We start from the raw sequence: 26412 nt of genomic DNA on the forward strand, positions 1-26412 counted from the left end.
TCAAATGATCTTATGGTGGTCAGTGAGCTATTACCTGCTTACTCCTGAATTGATCAGAGAACAGGACAAAAGGCTCTTGTTCCCTCTCAACATTATGATTCTCCTTCAGTTTCTGACCCAAATCAGGTTTATAAGCTTTGTTACATTCATACTTGCTCAGAGTATCTATTTTTATTGGGACATCTGGTGTTTTCCATCTTCCTAGAATCTCTATTTTTGCCAGTGTTCTTTAAAGAATGGAATGGAAACTAGCATCCTCCTCTATGAGATCATGCCCTGAACCCAGAAAGCAAATCAACAAGATCCAACCCACAACTTCCCCTAGTTTTTTTGGGGTTTTTTTTTTTTTTACTTTTGCACGTGCCACTTTAATTCTATAGTATGGTCACCAGTGCTGCATAAAGTCAATGCTGGGGTTATACAACATTGAAGTTATGCACTTCCATAATCCCAAATTAATGTATAGATTCTATTTAATAGTACTGCTGTTGAATGTTTCATGTACAGGGCCTGCCCGAATCCTCCTGATACCTGATGCAGTTTGTGAAATGCTCCCCCCCTTACCCAACGATGTGCCGACCTCTGCTCCTCCCACTCTCCAGTGTTCTAGCTGCCTCACCACTAAACATTTTCTCTTCCTCTCTGAGTCCCTCTTTCCTTTCCAGTCTCAGGAGTGGAAGGAGAAACAGGAGCAATGGCAGCAAATAAGCAGACAGATATGAGTGCCCTAGATCTATCTGCTGCCTGAGGCAACTGCTTCAGTTGACCTCATGGATGGGCCAGCCCTGCTCATGTAAAGACTTTGAAAGTCTTCTTTCATATTTGAAGTGATAAAATGAATTGTACCCTGTCTTATCACATATACCATTTTCCACATTTGGGGCAGTGTCTTGTTCCCATCTTTTAAGCATTAATAGCAGTGATTCTGAAAAACTGTTTAGCAGAAATATATTTTAGATTCACTTTAAAATCCTTTCACTTTAAAATCCTATGTACAGATAACTAAAATCAAGCCATTTTAGTTATCTGTACATAGTTTCTGCCTTGTTAATTCCCGTTTTTGCTGTTCCTATATAAAATAAGCTATTCACAGGAGGGTAAACAGCTTTAGAAACTCCTTGATGTTTTGGAAACTCCCCTAGCTACAGCAGAACCTTTGTTTGATTAGTCAGTTCTAGGGCATGATAAGGAGGACATTCTTCATTGGGACTGCAGTAGGCTGAAGGCTGATCATGAATGGACACAGTCTAAGAAAGACGCAGAACATGCTGTGCCTCTATCTAACCATTTTACTAGGAGAAATATCTGGTAAGATTTAAACATAGATTGACAGTCATTTATTTAAACACTGTATGGGTGATTGCATCTCAGAAGAACTTTGAGAGGTCATCTAGACCAGAGGTAGACTGATTTCAGTCTCTCATAGCATCTCTCTTTTCCCCCCTTTTTTGCTAGAATTTTGTGCTCCATCAGTGTTCTCAGTTAACAAGGCAATAATGTACACTCAGTATTTCAACAGCTCATATCTAGTTAAGTGATCCTGAGTATGGATCTTGTCTTGTTTAAGATCACGAGTAATGCCTCGCTGGATCTAATCCACAGTCAGATCCACTGTCCACTGTCTACTGTCCAGCAGACCTTGGAAGGATATCAGCAAAGAAATTCACAGCCCAATCCTATGCATGTCTACTCAGAAGTTAGTCCCATTTGAGTCAGTGGGGCTTACTCCCAGGAAAGTGTGCATAGGATTGGGCTGTCCGCCAGTTCATTCACGAGTAATAGGCTGAAAACTGGAGACCACTTTCTGCTCATTCCTCATCTGGACAGTGACTACTCAGCATCTTCTTGGGAGCTTGGGAGTAAGGCAAAGCTTGAAATACAGAGGAAGAAAGGCAGATCCTTTCACTCTTGAAATGAACATAGAAATGAACTGAAGGGAAATTCATGTTGCCCACAATTGTGACTGTAGGAAAACAGTATGAACCAGGAGGAAAACAGTATGTCACAAGCACTGCATCCCTTGCTTTGTTGTGTTTTTGTGAAAGCTCTCAAGTCGGCTGACATATTTGTGTTTATTTCTTTGATACTAGTGCTATTTTGATGGTTTTTACTATTTGGCGTTCATTTTTGTTACTATTTTTATTACATTGTTATTGTTTGTCTTTTAGTTATTTAACTGTAATTCATTTTGAGGGTTTGAAACACCAGCATATACGTACTGTACTGTGAATGTGAAGTTTAGATTGAGTTCATTTTGGTCAACCAGAAATATGTGTCTGGCAAAGTGCATAAGTCATTTACAGGCCAATCCTATGGTTCAACAACTATCATTGCTGCTACACTAAAGCTTACAGCATTGTAACTTAGTGAAATCTCCCAGATGTAACATCAGAAAAGCTGTAACATCAGAAAAACAATCACAGCAGCAGAAAAGAGAGCTAACAAAGCAAAAAGGTTTTGCTTTTACAGAGTCCCTAGTGACACTGTTGCCACTCACCAACCATGTCTTCACATGTAATGGTACTGCCATATTTTCTGTGTATGGTAAGTACTGATCAACACATGGTGATACAAGGAATATCTCATTGTTTAACCCAGTGTTTCTCAAACCATGGGTTGGGACACACTAGGTGGGTCGCAAGCCAATTTCAGGTGGGTTCCCATTCATTTCAATATTTTATTTTTAATATATGAGACTTGATGCTACCATGGGATGTGACTGCATTTGGGGAAATGTTACAGACCTGTACTTTTAACAAACTTTATGGGATTTTGGCTATAACTTTTGATAGAATACAGATATTTCAATGCAGTTTGTTTCATTGCATTCTACATTAAATTATGTATCGAATGTTATATATATAACATGATGATATTATTCCAGAATACCAAGGATTTCACAATTTTGGCAGTAGTGGGTCATCCCCCTCCCAAGTGTGTGCCCCTCCCAAGTGTGTGCAGTTCACACACCCCAGTGATGCCACTGCTTCCTGATACCTCACTCTGAAAGAACTCAGTACTGATGAGGGGTTGATTCTCATCCCAGGGAGATGGAACTGCAATCCAAAGACTACCTTTGTATACCACCTAGCAGGGAGGGAGAAGTAGCAGAAATGAGAAGTAGCAGAAACAGAACCTATGTCTTCTACTCTGCAGAGAGCAACATTATAACCATGCTGCCACCATACCAGTGGCATTGCTAATGATTGTGTAGCCCAGTACCAAGCTCAAAATGTTGCCCCAGAAGTGATGTCACAACCGGAAGTGATGTCATGCCCAGGCTTTTAAAAAATTGGAACCCACCTGCTCCCCCCAGCAGCTCACCACCCACTTGCTCTGCTGCCTCTCCCCAATCAGTGGCATAGCTAAGGCATCTATCTGCTGCCTGGGGTCAAAAAGATTTTGCAGCTCGCCCTCCATGACAAAATCAAATTTAATTAATTAAGTAAATAAATAAAAAGTTATTGGTTCTATGCTATATCATAATAACATCTCATTGGCATGCAGAACAATCAGTTTCATAGGTCAGTTTGGAGTTGAGCAAATCCACTTTTTGTTCTATAAGGCAGTTGTGTTTTCATTTTCTGGTTAATTGGTCATTACTTTTGATAGAATACAAATATTCCAATGCAGTTTGTTTCATTGCATTCTGCATTAAATTAGCTTTCCAATGATATATAACATGATGGTATTATTCATATATACCAATATTTTCACAATTTTGGTCACTAGTGTCAAGCTCAGCTTGTTGCCCCCTTAAAGCTTGATGCTTGGTGCAACTGCTATCCCCTGCACCCCCTTAGCTACGCCACTGCAGCATACATTTGTTGGGAGACAGAGTACCTGCGGGTTCTGAGAAGAGAAATATTATTTGAACACCCTTTCTATATTTGTAATTCTTGGTTGTGTATTATTTGTGCATAGCAAAGCACTACCTTTGTGAAAAGCATGTTCTTCCAACAAGCTTCCTGTCACTCAAGTTTCCACTTTTAAAAGCCCTGTATTACACTTTTCTTTTTATTCTCCAAGACATCTGGTCCTGGTCTTAATATTTGAAGGCATGAATGTTGCAGTAGAGGAAACAGACTTGAAAATGCTCACTGTGAAAATGCTGGACAGAATCAAAGTGTGCATTGCCAACTCCCTTGTAACTTGTGAGAATCCTTAACAGCCTGTTTTCATTGTCTGTCATCTACAGGGGGAAGAGCACTGAGTTTTGTTGGTTTACCCGGTACAGGCAAAGTTATAGAACATTCCCCACCTGATATGGTGGTGTATAACTTCAGCATCAGTTTGTCAAAAAGGTGGCCTCAGGTTGTGGCCTCAGGATTTCCTAAGATAATAAACTCAAACCCTCTCACTGAAGCGTTCTCGATCGATTGTGATCCTACGTTCACATGCAAGGTAAATCTTTGCTTCAATCGAAAATGTTCCACTTAGTCGCAAGCACTGTGGCTTCCTCTTCTGTGGATGATACTGTCAGAGTATCAGTCTATTTTTCCTTCAATAATAAAATAGGAATTTTAATAATGTTAAATGTTGAATGTTAACAAGGAATGGGAACACAGGAGGCTGGATAATATGAGTAAGACTATTGGCCTATCAAGCTCTCTGGGGCTACAGGCAGGGGTCTTTGCTACATAGCCCTACCTGAAGATGCAGGGAGATTGAACCTGGGGCTTTCTGCATGGAAGGTGCATGTTTTCCACCACTGAGCTAGTGCTTCCTCCTTTGAGCTTGAAGGAAAAACAAGATTTCTTTTCACCTATGACAACAGCCACAAATTTAATATCTCCCGGAAGTTAATATTATGCTGAAATCTATTCTCATCTTAATTTAATCAGTGCAAATTAAGTAATATTGAATCTTCAATGCATTGGTACAGGTGCTCCCAGGATCCTCTATTAGGAGGGAAACAGATACCCACCTGGCCTATGCAGCATTATATAGCCTTTTCTCAGTGTGATATGAATGTAGAAGTAATGTGAGAAGCATAATCTCCCAGCTGTTTGTCTATTGCCGTGTCTCCAGAACAAAACGGGGAACACAGCCACTGAAAAGCTAATGCTGGGCCTGAAGGAATCTGTTGAGGCAGATTTTTCCCTGTGTAGTCAGTTCCTACTGTTGACATTTCAGAGAGAAAGGACACAGTCTGATACAAGTCAAGCATCTTTATTTTAAGACGTACTGACCGTGGGAGAGAACTAAGCAAGTGCTTAATTTGCCCTTAAAGTCAAGAGGATTCACTCATATTGAGTGGATTGTAGCCAAATATTTAACCTCTCAAAATCATGAGAACTGCTGAGAATTCAGGGGCAAAGCCTTACACTACCTCTCCCAGCGTATTGGGCACCTGCAGCCCCCCAAGCTTACTGGGGTGAGAAAGGGTGGCATTAGCAGGCAACAACCTCTCTTACACTCTCCATTGGCTGGTGAATGGGAACATCTCCCAGAGATACTACAATAACACAGGGGCTTCTGGAGGATGGTCCTTGTTTGTAGAGTGTGATGCTGAATTCAGTGGTGGCATGTGTCTCTTGGCTGATGTGCCACCACTGCGGGGGGGGGGGTTCCTTGGTCAGTCTGAGAAGTTGGGCTCTCTGATGAGTGTGGATTCTTAGCCCCAGTTCCCGCATGGCTGACTCCCTTTCTGCTCCTCCTTATACTATAAAATGAAGCTTAAAACATTGTGTTTCTTGTTAAAAGCAAACATTCCTTTTTTTTAATGCTCATTTTGCACTTTAAACAAAGGCTAACCTACATGCTAAAAAGGATACATGAGTATGGGCTTTATTTTTTTCTTTAAACTAGCATGAGAGGTCATGTAACCATGGCTGGGAATAGGGAGACTTTAGCTCTTTGTTCTCACTTTAGTTCCTGTACCAATCACACACGCCACCACCACCCCCACGTGTACCAATCAGTCTTTCAAAGCTTGAAAGCCAATGGAAGCATTTTTAAATTTATAAATAGATATGGGAGGGTGAATGATCAGCTATGGTACCATGGTGGTGGCTGTTGCCTCCCTACTTACTTCAGCATTGTGTTGGACATTCACAGCTTTCTTTACACTAATTAAAAGGAAAACAAAACAAGGGCCCAGAAATTGAAATGTCTTGTTTGCTTATCATTACTAATGTTTTTCTTTTCTTTTTTTCCCAGGTTGTTACTACCGGAAAACCAACTCTAGATTACGAAACCATGCCCTCCCAATTTGATTTGGAGCTCCTTGTTTATGACACAGTTTGGGCAAGTGACCTACAAATCCTGAAGATCCAAGTGCTTCGTTCAAAGGAACCCCCAGTGTTTCGAGGCAATATGGCAAATCAAAGTAAGAGGCATTTACTGCTAATAAAGAAGCATTTCCAAACTGCAGCTAACTGAGGTACACTGTTGTTGTTAATTAATGAGGAAGAGACATTTTAGTTACACCTGAACATGTTTACTTTTAGAGCACTGTATATAAAAATTATCACATCTCAGACAAACCCTCCCCCCTGTATGTCCACATGCAACTGATCTGGACATTCCTCCTGACTGGCAGGACTAAAGCAATGGTCATGCAGAGAGTCAACCAACAACCTCCTCTGAGGACAGGCAGAGGATCTTAGCATTGGATGCTACTAGACCTTTTCACACAGTTGGAAACAGCTGAATGTGTGAAGAAGAACAGGGATCACACCTACTACTCCTGCTTCCAGTCCTTTTGTGTTGTTAAGTTCTGTGTACAGAGTCAATTGGTACAACTTGTATGGGCATAGGAACTCAAGGTTCTGTATCACATGCAGAAAGTCTATGCACAATGAAGGTTGCACAGCCAAAGATCACATGGAAAATGAGAACAGGAACAGTAATTTTGCACTCACTCTCCATGCATTCAGACAATATGGGTTTCCAATCATGCGTACTGAATCATCCAATACCACTTGATGCAGGGAGAAAGCAAAACAGCTTGCCCTCTGTAGAGGCTGATGGAGAAGAGAATCAGCCACAGAAGTAAATCATACAAATACAACAGGCTTTCAGTGGTTACTTGGGGCTCAGAGAAGTCCTTCATTAACTTATTGTGTGCTACTAGTAACAGTTTGGGAACTACAGTAGTGAATGGCAAGCAATGACTAATGTTACTGAGGAAGGTATTAAAAACACCACAGTGTGATTTGTTTTTTGGTTGTTTTTTTTGTTTAGAAATGGCAGAGTGGGGAAAATATGGCACAGTCAGGATAGAAAAGGAAACTGACTGGAGTGGTTTCAGTTTATTTATTTATACCTTGTATTTTGATCTAAATGATCCACTTGGTGACTTACAGTCACAATTAAATAACAACCTGGTTCAATAGAAAATGTTGAACTGTATCCACCTACTAATGTTTATCAGAGTCTGTGATTTTGTGTTTGGGTCTTTGTCCACATAAATTAATATTTGAACTTGATCTGAAAAGATAACATTATTCTTTGAAACTCAAGATGCCACATCACGGAACACTGGAAAGAGTAACCATGGAGCACCCAGTACAACTGAGTTTCTTTCATACCTAAATGCATCTGTTTATCTCACCAATGAATCTGCAATAAATCAGTGCTCTCATATGTATGTGCTGGCAAACTGTGGAGGCTTGCTTAACAAAGACCCTGTTTGCTGGCTATTGCAATGCTTTACTGGCTTATCTCAATATTTTATGGACAGGATCCAAAGAACTGTGCAGCTAGTTTTATACACCCACAAGGGCTTATATTTCTCAAACAGCAGCTGCCCATGCAGCATGGCAAACTGCTTTTGAAACTGGAGTCTCAACAGCAGTGTGGAATCTGGGCCAGCCCATCAATGAGGCCAACTCAGGCATGTGTTTCAGGCAGAGTGGGTTGACATCTCTGTCCAGCCACCTGCTTTCACCTCTGCTCCTGGATTAGTAAAGAAGGAGGAGAATGGAGCAGGGAAGGAAGTGTGAAGGAGAAGAGAGTGGTCAGCTAGAGCATCTCAAATTCCTTTCTGAATCCAGCCAATGGGAGGGGGAAGGGGAGCAGTGGATATAGTGACTGACACAACACTACAGGGAGCAGAATTTTACACTCAGAAGTCTTTGGTTGGCCCAGTGTGTAATATGGAAGCCTGCTGTCTTTAAAAGCCATGGCGCTATTTCAGAAGCCCTTGGGCTGTTCTAAGACAGCTCTTTGAATCCCATGTGTCTAGAATTATGCTAAAAGGGGAGAATTAAAAGGGGACAATGTTTTGAGAATCTATAGTCTTTAGAACAAGCAGACTCTCTATGTTTCCAGGCCAAGATACCACTGATAAAGCATGTTGTTTTAAAAGTATATTAGATATGAATCTGTATTAGACTGATAATAAACAATACTGATATTTTTCTTTGCATCCTCTTTGTCTTATGAACATCCAAAATGGTAAATAGAAATACTGATTTTTTTTTTTTTAATTTGGTCTGTCAAGCTTCCATTTTTAGGATTTCTACCTTATTCTGGCTCAGAGCAAAACCAATTTCTCCTCTAACTTAGAAACTGTCAGCCAAATCTGCCTGCTCCTTTGCTTCGCTATTCACACACTGGCCACCTGGGGGCAGGATGGATCACATTACATATCAACCTCCTCCTATCAGATTGTATACAAAATTCCAGTAGAGTCTCTCATTCTCCTTGAGACGTTTCCCATTAAGAAGGCATCATTGGACAATTAACAGCCATTTTTTTAGTCCATTCCCAGATGCATTAGCTAAGCATTGCCTCAGGGCCTGACTCTAGTGCCAGACTCATTCACACCATTAGATTCCAAGTTCTCAACAATATGGTGAATGTCTGAAACTTGGTGAATGCTGACATTTGCCCATAAATCTTTTTCCCATTGGGCTTTGCATAATTTTTAATTCAGAAATAAACTTTTTTTTTGTGCTGACTTCTGTAGCATGGTCAGTATACTTTCCCTGTAAATAATGGAAATGAGGATGCCAGTTGGAGATTTTGTGGGCCACTCAGTTGACCAAGGTATTAACTGATAAGAGTCAGCATTTCCCTCTAGTCCTATTCACATTTTAAGACTTTCCAGTAAATGTCAACATTCACCACATTATCATTTGTATGAGATGGTATACAGCTATTGCCAGTTTTTTTTTCTATATCATAAATGAATGTCCATATAAAACCACAAGCTATTTTCTTTAATAATTTATAAATATGAAATAGCTGCATTTCAGACAACATGTGAAATAGACAATTTTAAAATCATTAAATAAGCAAGTGCTTGCTATGAACTCTGTTGCAATGCTATTAATGAGCTGTTATAGGCACTATATAAATATTAAATAATAGCAGGAATATCGGGAATAAGCAACTGCTGATACATTCCACTGATTTGGTTACATTTCTCTCAGGCACATGAAAAATGTACTTGCGGTGTTGTGATTACAGCGCTGATTTTCAGCCTTTTTCATATCACAGCACACTGATAAGGCACTAACATTATCAAGGCACACATCACCTTTTTTACAATTGACAAGGCACAGTGCACTGCTGGCAGGGGGCTCACATCCCCCAATACCCCTACTAATAAATGACCCTCCCTGAAACTCCCATAGCACACTTGCAGATCATTTGTGGCTTACCAGTGTGCTGCAGGTTGAAAATTGCTGGATTAGAATCTTGAACCAGGGGGTTCAAATCCCTGCTCAGCCATGAAGCTCACTGGGGGCCCAATCCTATGCTTCCCTTGTGTGCTGAAAAATGGCAGTGCCAAAATGGCCACCACTGTATCTTATGGGGCCAGGGAAGCACCCAGAGGTCTCCTCTAAGTAAGGCAACAGGAGTTCCCTTATCCTGTGTTGAACTCAGGCAGCCGCTATGGGTCTGCTTGGATCTGCGCCTGCTATTGAGCAGGAGCAGAACCAAGGAGACCCACGCTGGTTTCTGTGGCTCCAGAGGGGATTTAGAATTTGGCAGCAGCCTCTGCCGCCATCTCTGCCCCCCTCCCAGGCCCAATCCGTCCTCCTGCCTTCCTCCACATTCCCCCTGCCCTGAAAAACCTCGCCATTGATTGGCAGTGAAGCTCACTGCCCAGCACTCCCCCAATGTGTCTTCTCGGTGCGGAGGCCCAGCACTGACTGGTACTGACTTCAGTGCAGGTGCTGTGGCCTTACCATCAGTACCAGAGTTCCTTACTGCACTTTTTACAAAGCTGTAAGGCTAGAGTGCAGGCAGTAAGCTTGATAGGATTGGGCTGTAGGTGAGCCTGGGCCAGTCACTATTGCTCACCTACCTCACAGGGTTGTTGTGAGGATAAAAGGAGGGGGAGGACCCATATACATCATCCTGAGCTCCTTGGAGGAAGGGTGGTATGTAAACTGTAAAAGTAAAAAAAATCTTCCCCAACAGGTGACGCAAAGAAACAAATTGTCAGGACTGTCTACTACATTTCTGATTCTCTAACATGCAATCCTATACAGGTTTACTCAGAAATAAATCTCATTTTGTGGAATGGGACTTACTCTAGGTATAGAATTGCAGCCTAATTCATAATAAATTTCATCAATATGTTAATCAAGAAGTCAAACTAAATATGAACCCAAAAACCAGTTCAAAGAAGGCTTTTTTCAGTTAACTGGAGACATAGGAACACAAGAAGAGCCCCGCTGGATCAGGCCAAAGGCCCATCTAGTTCAGCTTCCTGTATCTCACAGTGGCCCACCAAATGCCCTAGGGAGCACACAAGACAACAGACACAACCTGTGGCCTGGTGCCCTCCCCTGGTTGAGACGAATGCGAATTATCTCTGCCTTGAACCAGAACTGAATTCTAAACTCCAAACCTGGTCACTGGTTAGAAAAAGTGGTTCAATCAGAATTTCAATGTATGGAGATTCTAAAGAAGGGCCTCTCTCTTGTCCAATATCAGAGGCAGGCAAAAGAGATATTTCCCCAATAAATCATTTGAAAAGGGAGCTGATGGTGCTTGGATTGGTGTTATGCCTCCTGCATTTATCTTGACCTTGAATACAAATCCACAACTAGAATAATAGATACTTCTGCCCTCAAGCAGTGCTTCAGGACTTCTCCCTTAATTTAAGTTGCACGTTTTGCAAGCATTCATACCAGCCACTTTTTATATGTTCCATCAGACTGATAAGATATGAGGGAGGCATCGTCTTAATGCAGTGGTACTCAAATGTTTCCGGCCCGTAGCTCCCTTGACCCCTGTGGCTGTTGGCCATGACTCCCCATCATGTTCCTGAGGGCTGGAAGTGACATCATTAAACAGGAAGTGGCCAGAAAAATTTACTATATTAATATTTATGTTAATCATATCATTAATTAAATGCAGATATTAAAAATATATTATTAATACACAGCAATATTCATGCTTTATAAATGATCAGCTGCTGATCACTGTTGGAGACAGGATGCTGGAGTAGGTAGATTTTGTCTTGTCCAGTAGGACTCTTTTTTTTCTTTTCTTTTTTTTAACTTTGTAAGCATACCAATTGAATTGTTTTATCAAATCAATTTTGTGAACAACCAGTCTGGCCAACATTACACACACACACCCCTGTGGACCCCAATCCAACTAGTCATTTCTCCCATTCTCCTTGGATTGAACCCTTTATTGATTTAATGTAATTAAATTTTTCCAGCAGCTGGGGAAAACAAAAATAAACCATGAAAATATATCAGAGCTGATAAGGGTTTGGTTAGGAGGCTGATTTGTCTTCTATGCTAGATGAACCAACTAGTTCATCCAACTAGATCCAACTAGTTCATCTAGATGAACGAGGAGATGCACAGCTCAATCCTATGCATATCTACGCAGAAGTAAGTCCCATTAGAGTCAATGGGGCTTACTCCCAAGAAAGTGGATAGGATTGGGCTGGCAATCACTTCATCAATGGCTGATAAGTATTCCCTTCCAATAGCGAGATTCATCACTTTAAAAATACAGCCTCTCCTCTTCAGTCAAACAACAAGATTAATAAATCACTTTCAAAACAGTACCCTTTTTCTTCTCTTGGCCAAGTAAAGTGTGCTTGTCTCTCCCCTCCCCCCTTTGCCAACTGCATGGAAACAACTTTAAGAGCCCTGGTGACTGGTAAAATAGGAAGCGTTTTATTTGGGGAGGGGGAGGAAAGCGAGAGGGTTTGGAGATGGAAAGGGGAGAGTGGAAGAGGGTGGGGTTGAAAAGAGAGATTTCACTCTGATGAGAAGCGATCCCAGGCTGGGAACTAGGAACCAACTGGACAAGGATCAAAGAGGGTTTCTTTCTGACGGTCAGCAAGGGCAAGGACTGCAAACTGAGCATACTCGGTATTTGCCAGCTGGAGGGTTGGAGTCGAAGAGGACACAGAAGGCGGCAGCCTCGGAGGGGAGGGAGAAGAAGACAGGCAGCAGCAGTCCCTCTCGGAGGGAGCAGCTGAGCAACTCCCCCTCCCCGTTTCTTCTGCTTTAAATAAAGCACAGAAGACGAAGGGGCTCTGCCCAGAAACGATGGTGTGACTGTGTCGCTGTGAGAGGACAACCCGCACCTCCCTTGTGCGTTCATGGTGCCTCCCCAGGGAGCCACGCCTCACAGTTTCAATAGCACTGTCTTAACGTGTTCAGGTATATTTATTTGCATAATATGTTTTCTGTAGCACTATTCTAGGCATGTCTACTCAGATGTAAGTCTCATTGCATTGAATGGGACTTACTCCCAGGTAAATGTGTATAGCAGTGGTTCCCAAACTGGTGGGTCATGACCCACCAGGGCAACCAGAAGCAAGGCATTCCCCCATAAGGGGAGTGGCCCTGCTCTGACTGCAGTGACCTGGGGCCTGGCAGCCCCTCCAATGTCCTCCCAGGCGTCTATATATAGTCCTTATCTCCAGACAGCAGTACTTCCCGTTTTTGCGCAACACTGAAGTAGCTGCTGATTGGAGATGACTAATTACAGATGTCTTGTAGACTTCAGAGGGGCTGCAAGTCTTCAGGACCCTGCAGGAGGCCAGCACTGACCCCAAGGTAAGAAACAAGCCCCTTGGTAGGAGCTACTCTGCGATTGCTGTGGCGCTGTTGTTTTCCCCTTTCCCACCTTCCTCCCTGCCCATGCAAACACTTATCTGGTTCCCAACTTCCCTGTAGGGGTTTGGGAACCACTGCTGTATAGGACTGCAGCCCCAATCTCCATGAAATAATGTAGATTATATTTCTGTTTGTACAGAGGTTATTGTCTATATTTTGGAAACGAAAAGACCAGTGAACCCAATTTACCAAATTAATGCAGCCGATTCTGAAAAAGGACCACTCCATGTAAGTTCAATTCAAAGCATGCTGAGATAACTAGCTTTAGAAGATACCAGCTATCCGATAATGTATGTGGTGGGACGTGCGTTCTGCTGGTGGAAGTGCCTGGATCTGGTGTGCATTGTGTGAGCAAAGTGAGGTCGCCAGCACAGTTGCTGGCAACCACACATGCTTGCCAATGTGAAGGCACTGTTCGCTGGCTAACAGGTAAGCTCACAGTGGGGCCAGGCGGTAAGGATGGGGCGAGGAATGGGGGTATTTCTGGGCAGGGAGGGGAGAGAAATGAGGAGTGGGGAGGATGTGTGGGGAGGTGGATCCAACGGCAATGGCACATGTTGGATCTTACCCTCTCTTTTGAAAACCTCCCTGCCCCTTTTCCCTCCTTGAACACGTTACCAAAATAAGTGGGGTATGTCCAAGGAGACCCATAGAGAGCCCCAGGGCTTACTCACAGGTATGGAAAAAATAATTTTTACTTATCTCCTTTTTGCCTTTGGGTCACCCCCATCCATTATAGGATGCAGTGTGTGCCTTTTTGGCATGGCTGCATCGGCTCTGGTAGCAGGGGACTGGGCCAAAAAGGACTGGGCCAAAAGTCAGCTAACAGCTTTCTCTACTGTATTCAGTAATCAGAAATTTAAAAGGTCAAGAGGCTATTGAATTTCACTGTAGTAATGCAGTGTCTGACAGTGATTGGCTGAGCAGGTCTAATGGCACAGAATGTTCATAAACATTCTGACTGGTGAACAAAATTATCTGCAACAGAATGTTCACAATTCCTTGTGAGAAAGAATACTTTCCAGCTTGTCTGGAAGTAAAATTTCATGCAGAGGAGGAACAGTGTATAGCAGAAGTTGACTGAAAGTTGGTCCCAGAGAGTAGGAAAGACAGAGAGCTCAGAGGCAGGGTGGTTGGAGGGCAACAGTGGAATGACAGACGTGAATGTACATAAACACTTCAGGAGGGATTTTCTGTCATTGCTGCAGTCTTTCAGTCTGGCAATCTTAAGGAAGGGGATAGTGGTGAAGGTCAAACTGGGGGGGAGGTGCTGAATTTTTCAAGCTGAGTTGACCTAACCAGCTAATGCTGGTTAACATGACATGTTGTATTATATTAACTTATTGCATGACAGAATTTGGCTGGTAATCTGACATTCTCATCTCTTGCATGTGTAAACTATTAGAAAAGAGGTGCTCTACACTGAGGGTGCATTATTTTTCAGTGGAGCCTCACTTTAGCATTACTTGTACCTCCACCTGTAGCATAGCTATAGGAGGGTTGCCAGCGTTGCCATCATTGCCCAGAATGGCTCAGACTGCAAGTGGTCATTTACATGCAGACCTTGCAAAACTTACTGCGCTGCCCCCTGTAGTTACGCCACTGGTCTCTACAAGACCCTCCTCTTGGGCGGTGTGCTGGTGGCGGTAGCAAGCTGATGGGAGATGCACCCCACTCTGTACCTGCCATCTGCTCCCTATGCCAGTTGTTTGGCTGCCCCATCATCAGGGTAGGGAGGTCAAATTTGGGATGAGCCCAGAGTCTTTCATTCATAATGCTAACCATGGTTAAGCATTATGGGGGAATGACCCCTGTGACAAACAGTGTCATTACACCTTATTGTCACTTATTCCAGTATTCACTGACTCCGAGTTCAGCATCAGACCCATTCCGTGTTTCTCCAACTGGAACGGTTTTTTCCTTGAAGGATTTTGATTTTGAGACCGATCCATCTTAGTAAGTATATATTTATGGTAACTTGTTTATTAATGAATGAGAAAATGGGTCCCTGTGGTAAGGGACTTGTAATGTAAAAGCAGATCACAAGGGAGACAATGCAGGAAGGAGGGAAGTGGAGGCAGGGATAAAATGGGAAAGAGAAAATATTTCACAGAATTACTGAATCACAGAATGTTAAAGTTGCAAAGGACCTTGGAGGCCATTAGTCCAACCCTTTGCTCAAGGCAGGAGACTACAGCATCTGTAAAAGGTGACCATCCAGCTTCTGCTCGAAAACCTCCAACAAGCAAGAACCCACAACTGCACAAGACAGACTGTTCCAGTGGTGGGCAGCCCTTAAAGTAATGCATAGGATGAGGACTAGATATATTTCCCATATTCCTCACAAGATTTGAGTTGTGTTTTGATTTTACAGCTATGAGTTGAACATCACAGTAACAAACAACCTTGGCCTGAGTACCAATAGGACACTGAGTGTCAATATCATAAACGTCAATGATGAATCACCTTACTTTATAACGTAAGTGAAACATTTTGATTGCATCAAAACATTTATATTTAGGCTTTGTAATCTGAGCATCCAGAATACATAGCCTGATCTCTCTGCAGTAATGCTCTTTCTATATGCTAGGAAAATCAGGTTCTTTATATGAAGGTCAATTTCTATGAAAAGTTTCAGATTGATGGTCATGTGGTTTGTTGTAGTGGCTACAGGTTTTGGAGGGCCCTGGGGCAAAACTGGGCTCACCCCATTCTTTGGAAAGTGTGTGCACACCAGCTACCCGTCCTATGGTGTCCTGGTCATGGATAGGCGGCAGTCTTCCTTTATTTATTTATTTTTCTTTACTGCTGCCACTTATAGTTACTGATGTGACATGAAAGTGGACATGTATCCACAGCTGGCACCTTTCTCCTGGTAAACCTCTCCATTGGGCTCTGGGATTTGTAAAATGGCACTAGGGAAGAAGAGGATGATCTGCAGCTACTGCTGCTCCCTACTACCCCTTGGTAAGTTAGCCAGGGGGACAGGGAACAAAGGGGAAGCTTAATGGGAGACAGTTGTGAGCAGCAGTGGACCATCCTCTTTCTTTCCCTGGTGGTAGTTAATCAGGATGCCTCGACCTTAGTTCCTTGATGCCTCAATCAGGGAAAGCTTTAAGCCCTGATTGCTCCCAATCAATTGCTCCCAATTGGGCCCCACACCAAAGTCTAATCTAGTCACATCAAAGGGTAATCTAGTCTTGTATGCAATTTTATATTAAAATATGCTTTGATCCATTTGGTCCATTAACTCACATGCATTTTTTACATGCACATTTTGATTGCTTTCTATTCTACCATACAGATATAAAGTCTATAATAAATTGTACCTATGGCTCTAAGATTCAACAGACCTTAGCTGTGAATGTGGGCCCCCCAAAATATGTTTCCAATGGGGCCCTGCAGCTCCTAAGACCAGCCTCACCACCCCCCCAAGACATTCTGGAACTGTAAAATGGTGCTGAATGTGTTCACCTGCTGCTCCCACAAAATCACCCATGAGCATCTCCATGGGCCCTTGCTTGCCAGGTGGCAGTAAGGAGGCAGAATTAGTAGTGGACCCTCATTGCCTCAGAGGTTGACTGGCAGGGATGGGAAAACCCAGTGTGGCTTGACTCGACTCGAGTCGAGTCACTGAGTCACTGCTCTCCACAACTCGACCTGAAAAAAGAGTCATAACAGGGGCACTTTCTGAGTTTCAGTTATCCTTTAGTGACTCTAATGGACTCAAGGCAAGTTGCCTTCCCTTTAAAAAGTCCCCCTTTAAAAAGTGGAAAAACAGGGCTGCTGCTAGGGAGTGTATGTCAGAGTTCTCTTTACTCACTCTCCTGTTGCCCCCTTCCATCTGTAAGCAGGGTGGGAAGGACTGAGAGAGAGCCAGGACAGAAGCGGCAGCTGTGAGGTTTACCAGGACAACCCGATCCTTGGCAGTACTGCTTAGAAGTAGCCCCACTGTAGCCAGTCATTCAATGAGGGTTGCCCCTCCTCTACTCCTCCTTCTGCCCTCCCTCAGCCAATGGAAATATGAAAATGCAGATCCTTAGTCCAATTATCATCCATTCCTTCCTTCCTATCAGAGAAGGGAAAAGAAAGCCCAGTCCCGCCTTCCCCCATTCATTGCAAACATTGCCTCCTGGCTGGAACTGCCTGCTGCTTGCGGTCGGAATGCTGGCTCCACGAGGTTTTCTGCGTGGCGAAAACAGTAAGCAGGCACCCCCAGACACAAACAGACTTGAGTCAGCATGTGTGGGGATGAGTGCTGAGTTAGGGGGACCCTACTCAAGTCTTTTTCAGTCTTCCATGCACGCAACTCACGAGTTGCTGAGTCAGCAAAAATCACACATTTTTTTTGACTCGAGTCCGAGTCACCTGACTTGAGTTCCGAACACTGTTGACTGGACACAGTTGCAGGGCCCTTTCATGGACCCCCAGCATGTACCCCACCAGACCACACCTGCGGAGTCATCCCTGCTTTCACTTTTAACTCTTGTAGCTGATTTGGTTTTAAATATTGGAAAGAAGTATAAGCAAACTAATGCCCACATCTGTGACTTTTTCTCTGCTGCAGGAATGAAAAGGTTTTCCCACTTCTTGAAGAAAGTACACCAGGAACCCTTGTTACCGAAATAAGAGCTAAAGATCCAGACGACAGAAATGGTTTCAGTAGCCTTCGCTATAGCATCAGTAATCCTCAAGGGTTTCCTGATTTCTACATAAACCCAGGCAAGGAATTACTTTGCATTTAATCGTGAAGGGTGCTGATAGGCAAGGCATGCACTTAGTTCTGCTTGCTAGGCCCTTGTTTTACATATTGTATTGCCTGATCCACCAGAAGTGCTGCTTCTGAAGATAATCACATGTAATTTGAGACATGGGGAAGGAATTTCCTTCCTTTCTCTAAAAAAAATTATTGCCATTAGTTAATTAAAAACACTTGAAATTAAGGTGAATTTGGTTACTACAGATGTGCACTTACTATATGTACAATCACAATTTTTTTTTTTTTTTGTATACATGGTGCTACTTTCCTATATATAAAGTACACATTGAAATGGGGCAGTTTTGGTCATTTCCAGTAACATGAATACAATGTGGAGCTGCTTTTTGATGATGTGGTGATCCTAGAAGTATTACTGTAAATTACCTCTATGGATACTAATGGTGTATATGGTCCTGGTTAGGCCAAGGTGCCATCAGGGAGTGAGCATATAGGATTTTGCCCCAGGGCCCCAAGCAACCTTGTGCAGTCACTGAATGTGACTTGTTCCAGCCTTGTTCCAGACTGAATGTGTCTGGAATATTGCCCTCATATGCATAACAAACCCCACACCTATGGATATGTTTAAATCTGCATGTAATGCTCTTCTCCCTATTTTTTGTTTTTCTTGGAGAAGATCTGCTATCTTCTTCATAAATCCCTTGAACATTTCTTTTTTAAAAATAACCAAATTCTTTTAATAACCAAATTAAGTGAGAAACATTTCAACCTCCCTATAGCCTTCCTAACAAAAATTACATTGTTAAGCAGTCTTAGCTGTTGCCTCTAATACAGATAACAGTTTTGCTTCCTACAGTGCTTCAACTTTAATCCACATAGGCCACAATCCTAACCAACTTTCAGCACTGGCATAAGGGGAATGCAACTCCAAGGTAAGGGAACAAACATTTCCCTACCTTGAGGAGGCCTCCATGACTGTCCCCCAACTGCAGGATGCAGCACATACCCCACTGGCACAGCTATGCTAGTGCTGAAAAGTTTGGTTAGGATTGCGCCCTTAGATTAACAGCCCAATCCTATTCTCCCACCCCCCCTGAGGCAGCAATATCAAAATGGCTATCACTGCATCCTGTGGGGGACAGTAGCAGGGATCTTTAGAGGCAATCCAATACAATGCAGAGGGGTCTACTCAAACCTGTGCAGGTGAAATCACTGGTGCAGGTTCACATGGACCCATGCTACAGTGTCAGGTCTGGGAAGAGGACTAGGATTCGGTAGCTGCCTGGTGATTATCCACCTTTCCCCTTGCTATCTCTGCCCCATCCTGCCTTCACGCCCATGAGAGCTACAGAATGTTGAGGTGTTTGTCAGAAAAAAACAACAGCAGGAGGAGGACATGGGGAGAGAGTGGGCCAGCTGTTCAAGCCAGTTGGGCATTGTGACTGAGAGATGCAGGTCCTATGCAACAGGAAGGTCTTATGTTTGGAGACAAAAACTTGTAGGATGTGAACTAACCTAATTCTCATTCGAAATAAATTCTTAAGAATATTGTACCAAGTGCATGTTCTTGGTATTTTTTTATTGGTATCTATGTTGTTGGATATTTTTACAATTATGCATTAAAATAATGTGTGTCCTTCCTTTAATTTCTCTCTTAATGCTCTTAGTAACTGGTGCTATATTGGTGGCCAGAAGAATAAATCGAGACACAATGCCAAATCCCAACATTTCTCTGATAATCCGTGTCATGGATCGTCCTAGTGGTGGACAGAGTAATGAAACTACAATTGTTATAATCATTGAAGATAAGAATGACAACCCACCAGAATGTGACAAATATAATTTCAGGTCTGACGCTTTTCATGCTCAAATGACTTCCTACAAACTTTGATAAATAAGGACCCAATCCAGATCCTCCCTAGTAAAACATTGGATATCCCAGACTGTTATCCTTGTTGTATAATGAAGTTGTAATAATTAACCAGCAGGTTGGGGAAAAAAGCCTGCCAAAGCAGGAATTAAGCTGCAATCCTAACCACACTTTCCTGAGAGTAAGCCCCAGTGAACAAAATAGGACTTACTTCTGAGTAGATCTGGTGAGGAGTCTGCCCTTAATTATGTACTGTTACTTCGGTTTTACCTGCTACATTACTAAAAGCTGAAGTAACTAGTGCTGCACTCCTAGCCACACTTTCCTGGGAGTAAGTCCCATTGAACACAGTAGGACTTATTTTTGAGAAGACATGCAAAGGATTGTGCCCTCAAATGAAGAAAGCATGGGGAATACAAATCCTTGTCCCAAGTCAATTGTTAGGACAGTCAGAGTGAAGCTTTGTAAAACATCCAATTAAAATACTATAAATACTAGAAACTTTTATTCAAAATGTTCAGCTGGGTAGTTCAAATCAATGGGTAAAATAAAATTCAGCCCTTAACTAGGGTTGCCTTTCAGGTCATGGTTGTGGCTCAAGAGAACAGGAAGCTGGTTTTCTCTGTAGTTCCTGTCCCTTATTTATTTATTTTCAAAATATTTTTTCCCCCCACTGCACATTCATACCATTGAAAAAACCAGGCCCAGCAAAAGCTGTCATGCATGTGCATGTTGATGGTGGGGAGAGGATAACCCAGCTATGGGAGTGCCTGAATGCTCACACAAGGGGCCCTCCCCTATTGCTTACTGAAGGGCCTGGTGCAAACTGCTGCCACCTGTGGGTGGGGGCACATTATCATAGGGAGAGCAAACCCATGCAGCACAACTTTGCATGCCTGTTTGCAACAGGTACCTGGGGAACAGAAGGGGGTGTGGTGTGGAGTGCTGCTCAGACAGCAGTAAGTCAGAATCAGCAGCAGCCCTCTAGCTCAGGGCAAGGTCTCAAATCTGTCATTTAGTGGTGAGAGAGGACAAGTGTGTGGATATGGGTCTTCTGGCTAACATCTCTTTTGTGTGGATACGTGTGGGCATGCAAAGCGATTTCATCATTGACTTTAATGGGACTTACTTCTGAAAAGATGTGCATAGAATTGGGCTCTGAGAGATTGCGTAGCTGAAGTGCTTTATGTATTTTGGAAATACAAGATGGCTGTACAAGAGACATTACGAGTAAACTTATTCTTTTAAACAGTTGGGATTTTCCTGAAACACAAACTGCTGTAACAGACATTAACTTGAAAAATTACTGTCGGGACTTAGATGCTGAGCCACCAAACAACTGGTTTAATTTTACTGAACTGTCTGGAGTTGGAAGTGAAAAATTCACTCAGGACCCACCTGGCTCTGGAAATATCAAGGTCAGTTAATCAATTTCATAGGCAAGGAGGAATGCTTGGACAAATTTCTTCTTTCCTCCTCTGGGATGGCTTAGAGCTGTGGTTTTCAAACTCTCCCAGAGTTTGAGCCTGCAGTAAGTAAGTCCTTCGGGGGTGGGGAGAGGCAGCGACACGATCCCCAGGACCGCATCACTCAGGGGGGTTGCAGGGACTGGGATGCACTCACCAGTCCCTGCAGCAGCCTGTCGGGGGTATGGGGAGCCCTGCGCAAGGGTCTGCAGGGCTCCCCAGGTCAGCAGAAGTGAATGTGGAGCACAGTTGCACCCCAGGACAGCTGCTGCAGGGCCTGGTGAGTGCATCCCAGTCCCTGCAGCCCCGTTAGCAGCGAAAGTGGAGTAATCGCGCTCCACTTCCGGTTTGGTGGAGGCGGGGTGCGATTGCCCCACTTTCACTTCTAAAGCTTCAGGGAGCCCTGCAGACAGTTGCGCAGGGGTCCCTGCACCCCCGGGAGGCTGCAGTAGGCTCTAGTAAGTGCAGCCAAGCCCCTGCAGCCCCCTGAGCGGCAAGATCCTGGGGATCATGCCTCTGCCTCCTTGCTGCCCCTGCCCCTTAAGGGAAAAGAGGTCAGGGACCTCAGGGTGGGACGTTGTGACGTCCCGTCCCGGTCTGAAAACCTCTGGCTTAGAGGTATCACAGGAAGCCTAGCACCTCCCAAATGAAAGTCAAACTTTGATGAGAAAGAGGAAAAAACAAATGTGGAGTTCTAATCAATGGCAAGGCTTAACAAGAGTTGTGAATGGCACCAACTATTCTCAGTATGAGTAGATAAAGACCAGATGCAAGGTGATTACCCCTGCTAACTGGGGAAAGAGGCACCTTAAGTGGTGTCCTCTGATATTTAGCAGTGGGAGATCTACTATCCCTCTTCATTCCAGCATGGTGTCTTTTCCAGTGTTTGTTGCTGGTGGTTCTGTTCCATCTCTTTTTAGACTGTGAGCCCTTTGGGGACAAGGAGCAATTTATTTATTTATTTATACCCTGCCTTTCCCATGCCAAAGTAAATGCCCAAGGTGGCTTACCGAGCTTTATTATCAAGTACAAAAAGTCACAACAAGTAAAAAGCATCAAATAAGGCATTAAAACATTAATTGTATGGTAAAAAACAATATCAAAACAGAGCAAAAAAATTTAAGGGAAAAGAATGGGAGCCAATGGGGAACCGATGAGTCCAGAGAGGCAGTCAAGTCGCCATAGTATATCAGAGATATTGAGGGCAAAAATCTACTCAACAGCTAAATGCCTAACTAAACAGGAATGTTTTGAGGCTTTGCCGAAAAGCCATGAGAGAGGGAGTTGTTCTCAGTTCCTCTGGGAGGGCATTCCACAGTTGTGGTGCCACCACAGAGAAGGCTTGCTCCCAAGTTGTCACCCCTCTCAATTGGGACAAAAGTGGCACTTGTAGAAGAGCCCCTTCAGATGACCTAAGAGAGCAGGCTGGAACGTATGGAAGGAGATGGTCTTTCAGGTAGTCTGGACCCACGTCATGGAGGGCCTTAAAGGTTAGAACTAGCAACTTGAATTTATTGGTTTGTTTTGCTATGTAAACTGTTTTGTGAACACCTTTTTGTTGAAAAGTGTTATAAATTTTTTTTACTACTACTACTACTGATGATGATGATGATGCAGTCATACCCATACCTCTGTTTTGAAACAATATAGTAATTATAGGAATGAATTAATAAAAGTATAGAAGCATTCTTCTGAGCTGAAAGCAGCAACATTATAAGGGAAAACATTATAAAAAGAGAAAGTGCCATGTATTCTTTAGTGTGTCAGTTGCACCACTGAGCTGAAAGCTATTATTCATATCAAACAACTGTTTAAGCAATTAACCCTTTTTTGCCTGGCCCACAGGTGTACACATTTGGTCCCTGTTGCATATATGCAACATTGGGCAGAAATTCCTTAATCTTGCCCCTCCCCACCCACCTGCTTGCCTTTTGATTTGCTATTGCTGCTACTATTGCCGCCACCTTCTTCTGCAGAGTCTGGGGAAAGTTAACTAAATACTCGGCTGCTGGGTGCCTGAGATGGAGATGACAGAGCATCCTCCATTCTTAGATACCACATTTGGACTTTGCTAGCTTTCTCCAGCTGGAAGAGAAAGAGAAGCTAGTGACTACTCTAGTGCATGTAGTGCTGGCAGAAATGCTTGTGGTGGTCCACCAACACTGCATCCAGACGAAAGGCCGCCGACGGCGGTGAGTGCTGCACTGGGCAGTGTAGGGTGGGGAGAGAAGCATTTCTGGGGGTGGTGGAATGGGGGCTGAAATAGTCCCAAGAGAGTGCAGAATCAGCGCAGGAGGCCTCTGCCATATCCTAACCCCCGTCCTGGGGTGGACAACATTACACAGAACTGCCCAGATTTGCACCAGCAATTTAGCTGGTGCAGATCAGAGTAGCCCCATTGAGCAGGCTGGCGCTTTAATTGGGGTAAGGGGAAAATTATCCCCTTCCCCTCAGTAGATCTCCAGTGTCCTCTTTATCTGTGCTGGGTACAGTGAAGGCCATGCATCCCTGATTTGTGCAGGTTAGGATTGGGCTGCCCATCACTGTTGTAACTGAACTGGTGTAGTGTCATGCTTTGTGATATTGCTCTTGTGTAACTCTTAGGAGGCTGCATCAAATGCTCTTACCAGCTGGCCTAGGAAGTCTTGGGACTGGGATCACATACACACTCTTGTTTAGGACATTTACATACTAATTTGCTTTTACAAGGAAAAAAACCACTATTTTAAAACATGTACTCTACAAAGGGCAGTACAAAAGACACAATTCTGTGCATGTTTCCTTGGGAGTAAGTCCCACTGACCAGAGTGGAATGTATTCGTGAGTAAGTTTTGACTGCACATCATCTAGCTTCAAGCAAAAACCTTTATTAAATAAGAGATAATCCCACAGTCCCTTTAAAAACCACCAGGAGCACTACAGCCAAATTTGTTGCCATAAGAATCACTTTGTACTTGAAGAGTGTGTGTGTGTGTGTGTGTGTGTGTGTGTGTGTGTGAGAGAGAGAGAGAGAGAGAGAGAGAGAGAGAAAGAGAGAGAACGAGAGAGAGAGAGAACGCCTTATACTGTACAACAAAGAAATGCAATTATCTTCATTTTAATCCAGTTGATAGGAAACTTTGATCTTGAAAATGGAACCATGGAACAATATACTCTGAACACTCAGGTATATGATGTTGCTTCACCTTACTATGCTAGTAAGTATCCTTTTTATTTCTTCTTGACACTTTCCCACATTCAGTGCAAGGGCAGAGTTGCTGGGGGCCCTAGGGTGCAAAGCCGTACTATGTTTCTCTTCAAGCTTACTGGCACAAGCAGGCAACAGCAGAAATAGAGGCAGGCAAAGACCCCCACCCTCTTTTAAATTTTTTTTATTTTTTATAACTAGAGCTTCCCCTAGGCTACAGCGGTAGCCTTACCCCGGTGGATATAACGGTAATAGCTTTGGCACTGCTGCTCTAGTGGGCACCGGGAAGCTCAGGATTGGACTGTTGCACCACTGCTGCCACTTATTCTGGGAGTGGAAGTTATTTATCTAAGGGTCCATCTAGCTAGATCAGGTTATCTAGCTGATCCAGCTGACCCTTGACCAGTGTCCAACTTGGTGAACTGCTGATGTCACCTTCTTTTCTTGGAAGAAATCTTTCTAAATTATAGTTTGCAAGTGTGTTCAACCTGCATGCTTTCCTTAATTACTATTTTTTTCAGATAATATCTACCTTTATTTCAAAATAAATCCAGTCAATGAGTTTGACCCAGTCTTCAGTAGTCCTTCATATGTTTTTAATGTATCGGAAATTGCCGCGGGTAAGTATTTCACACCCTTTCAAAAATATTGAAAGTTGCAGAATGAATGTATGTATGCTGTAAGACAATTGATTATTGCATGGGACCATCAGTTTTTCATCCAAGGCAGGGGTGCTCACACTTTTTTGGCTCGAGAGCTACTTTGAAACCCAGCAAGGCCCGGAGATCTACCAGAGTTTTTTTTTACAATGTTTGCGCCATCATAACATATAACATTTATGTGTACAATGTATGTTGGTGTACCTTGAGCCCCACTGAGTATAACAGGACTTACTCCTGAGTAGACATGCCTAGGATTAGGCTGTGAGGCTGCAATCCTAGCCACACTTACCTGGGAGTAAGCCCAATTGAGTACAATGGGCCTTACTCCTGGCGTTTCCTCCCAGAGGCACCTGAAGGGGGGGGGTTGGCACTCCGCGATCTACTCATTTTGCCTCGCGATCTACCGGTAGATCACGATCCACCTATTGAGCACCCCTGATCCAAGGATATAGTCTCATTGTTAATACTTTACAAACAGTAAAGAATTTTTGGAGGGACTGAGTTTCTGTATCTTAGGGTAAAGACTGATGTCTTTACAAGACGTCTTTACTGATGTCTGTAACAAGAGATGTCACAGCACCAGTGTGCTAAGGGGATGCAGGGGGAAGCATTTGCACTAGTTGCTTGACACAAGTGGTCAAAATTGTGAAAACCGTGGTATGTACAAACAATATCATTATGTTATATATCATTGGAGAAGTAAGTCAATGCGGAAGGCAATTAAACAAACCACACTGGAATATCTGTATTCTATCAAACGTTGTGGCCAGTTAACCAGAAAATGAAATACAACTGCCTTATAGAACAAAGAGTGGATTTCCTTAACTTAAAACTGACCTATGAGACTGATTGTTCTGAGAGTCAATGAGATGCCATTATAATACAGTGTGGAACCAATGAGGTGTTAATATGTGTCGGCTCTCATTTCCATGTATCATAATACAGTTACCCCTGCTAACTGGGTAAAGTAGCACTTTTTCAAGTGGTCCCTCTCTTTAGCAAGGGGAGACTAACCATCCCTCTTCACCCCCGCACAGTGTCTCTAACCAATAAGGGGCACACTTTCTATTTATTTATTTATTTAAATTAATTCATTAAATTACATTTATTAATTAATTACATTTTATTTTGTTGTGATGAGGGGAGCTACAAAATCTTCGTTGACCCTAGGTAGCAGATAGATGCCATGGGCTGCAACCCTAACCAACTTTCCAGCACTGATATAAGGGCAATGCAGCTCCAAGGTAAGGGAGCAATCATTGCCTTACCTTGTGACTGTCCTCTGTGACTCTGTGACTGTCCCCAACTGCAGGATGCAGGACATGCTCCACTGGCACAGCTATGCCAGTGCCAGGATGTTGGGGGCCACTGGCTGGGGGGAGGTAGCAGAGCAATGGGGTGGCAAGCTGCTGGGGGAAGGAGGTGAGTTTTTCTCCAGTTTTCACTTTTTTAAAA

General features: G+C 43.2%; 1 protein-coding gene across 1 annotated transcript in view; it reads left to right on the forward strand.

Moving 5' to 3' along the window:
* The first annotated feature begins 1181 nt into the window (after window positions 1-1181).
* The window catches only part of CDHR3 (cadherin related family member 3), a 43127-nt gene continuing 17896 nt past the window's right edge, over window positions 1182-26412 (forward strand). Inside the window, 11 exon segments of the mRNA XM_066633738.1 lie at window positions 1182-1308; window positions 4199-4404; window positions 6163-6331; window positions 13195-13283; window positions 14911-15011; window positions 15430-15534; window positions 17623-17777; window positions 19440-19620; window positions 20895-21060; window positions 24215-24305; window positions 24817-24915. Coding sequence (XP_066489835.1) covers window positions 1182-1308; window positions 4199-4404; window positions 6163-6331; window positions 13195-13283; window positions 14911-15011; window positions 15430-15534; window positions 17623-17777; window positions 19440-19620; window positions 20895-21060; window positions 24215-24305; window positions 24817-24915 — 1489 coding nt within the window.

The sequence above is a fragment of the Tiliqua scincoides genome, chromosome 7 (assembly GCF_035046505.1).
Source record: "Tiliqua scincoides isolate rTilSci1 chromosome 7, rTilSci1.hap2, whole genome shotgun sequence".
Lineage (NCBI taxonomy): Eukaryota > Metazoa > Chordata > Lepidosauria > Squamata > Scincidae > Tiliqua > Tiliqua scincoides.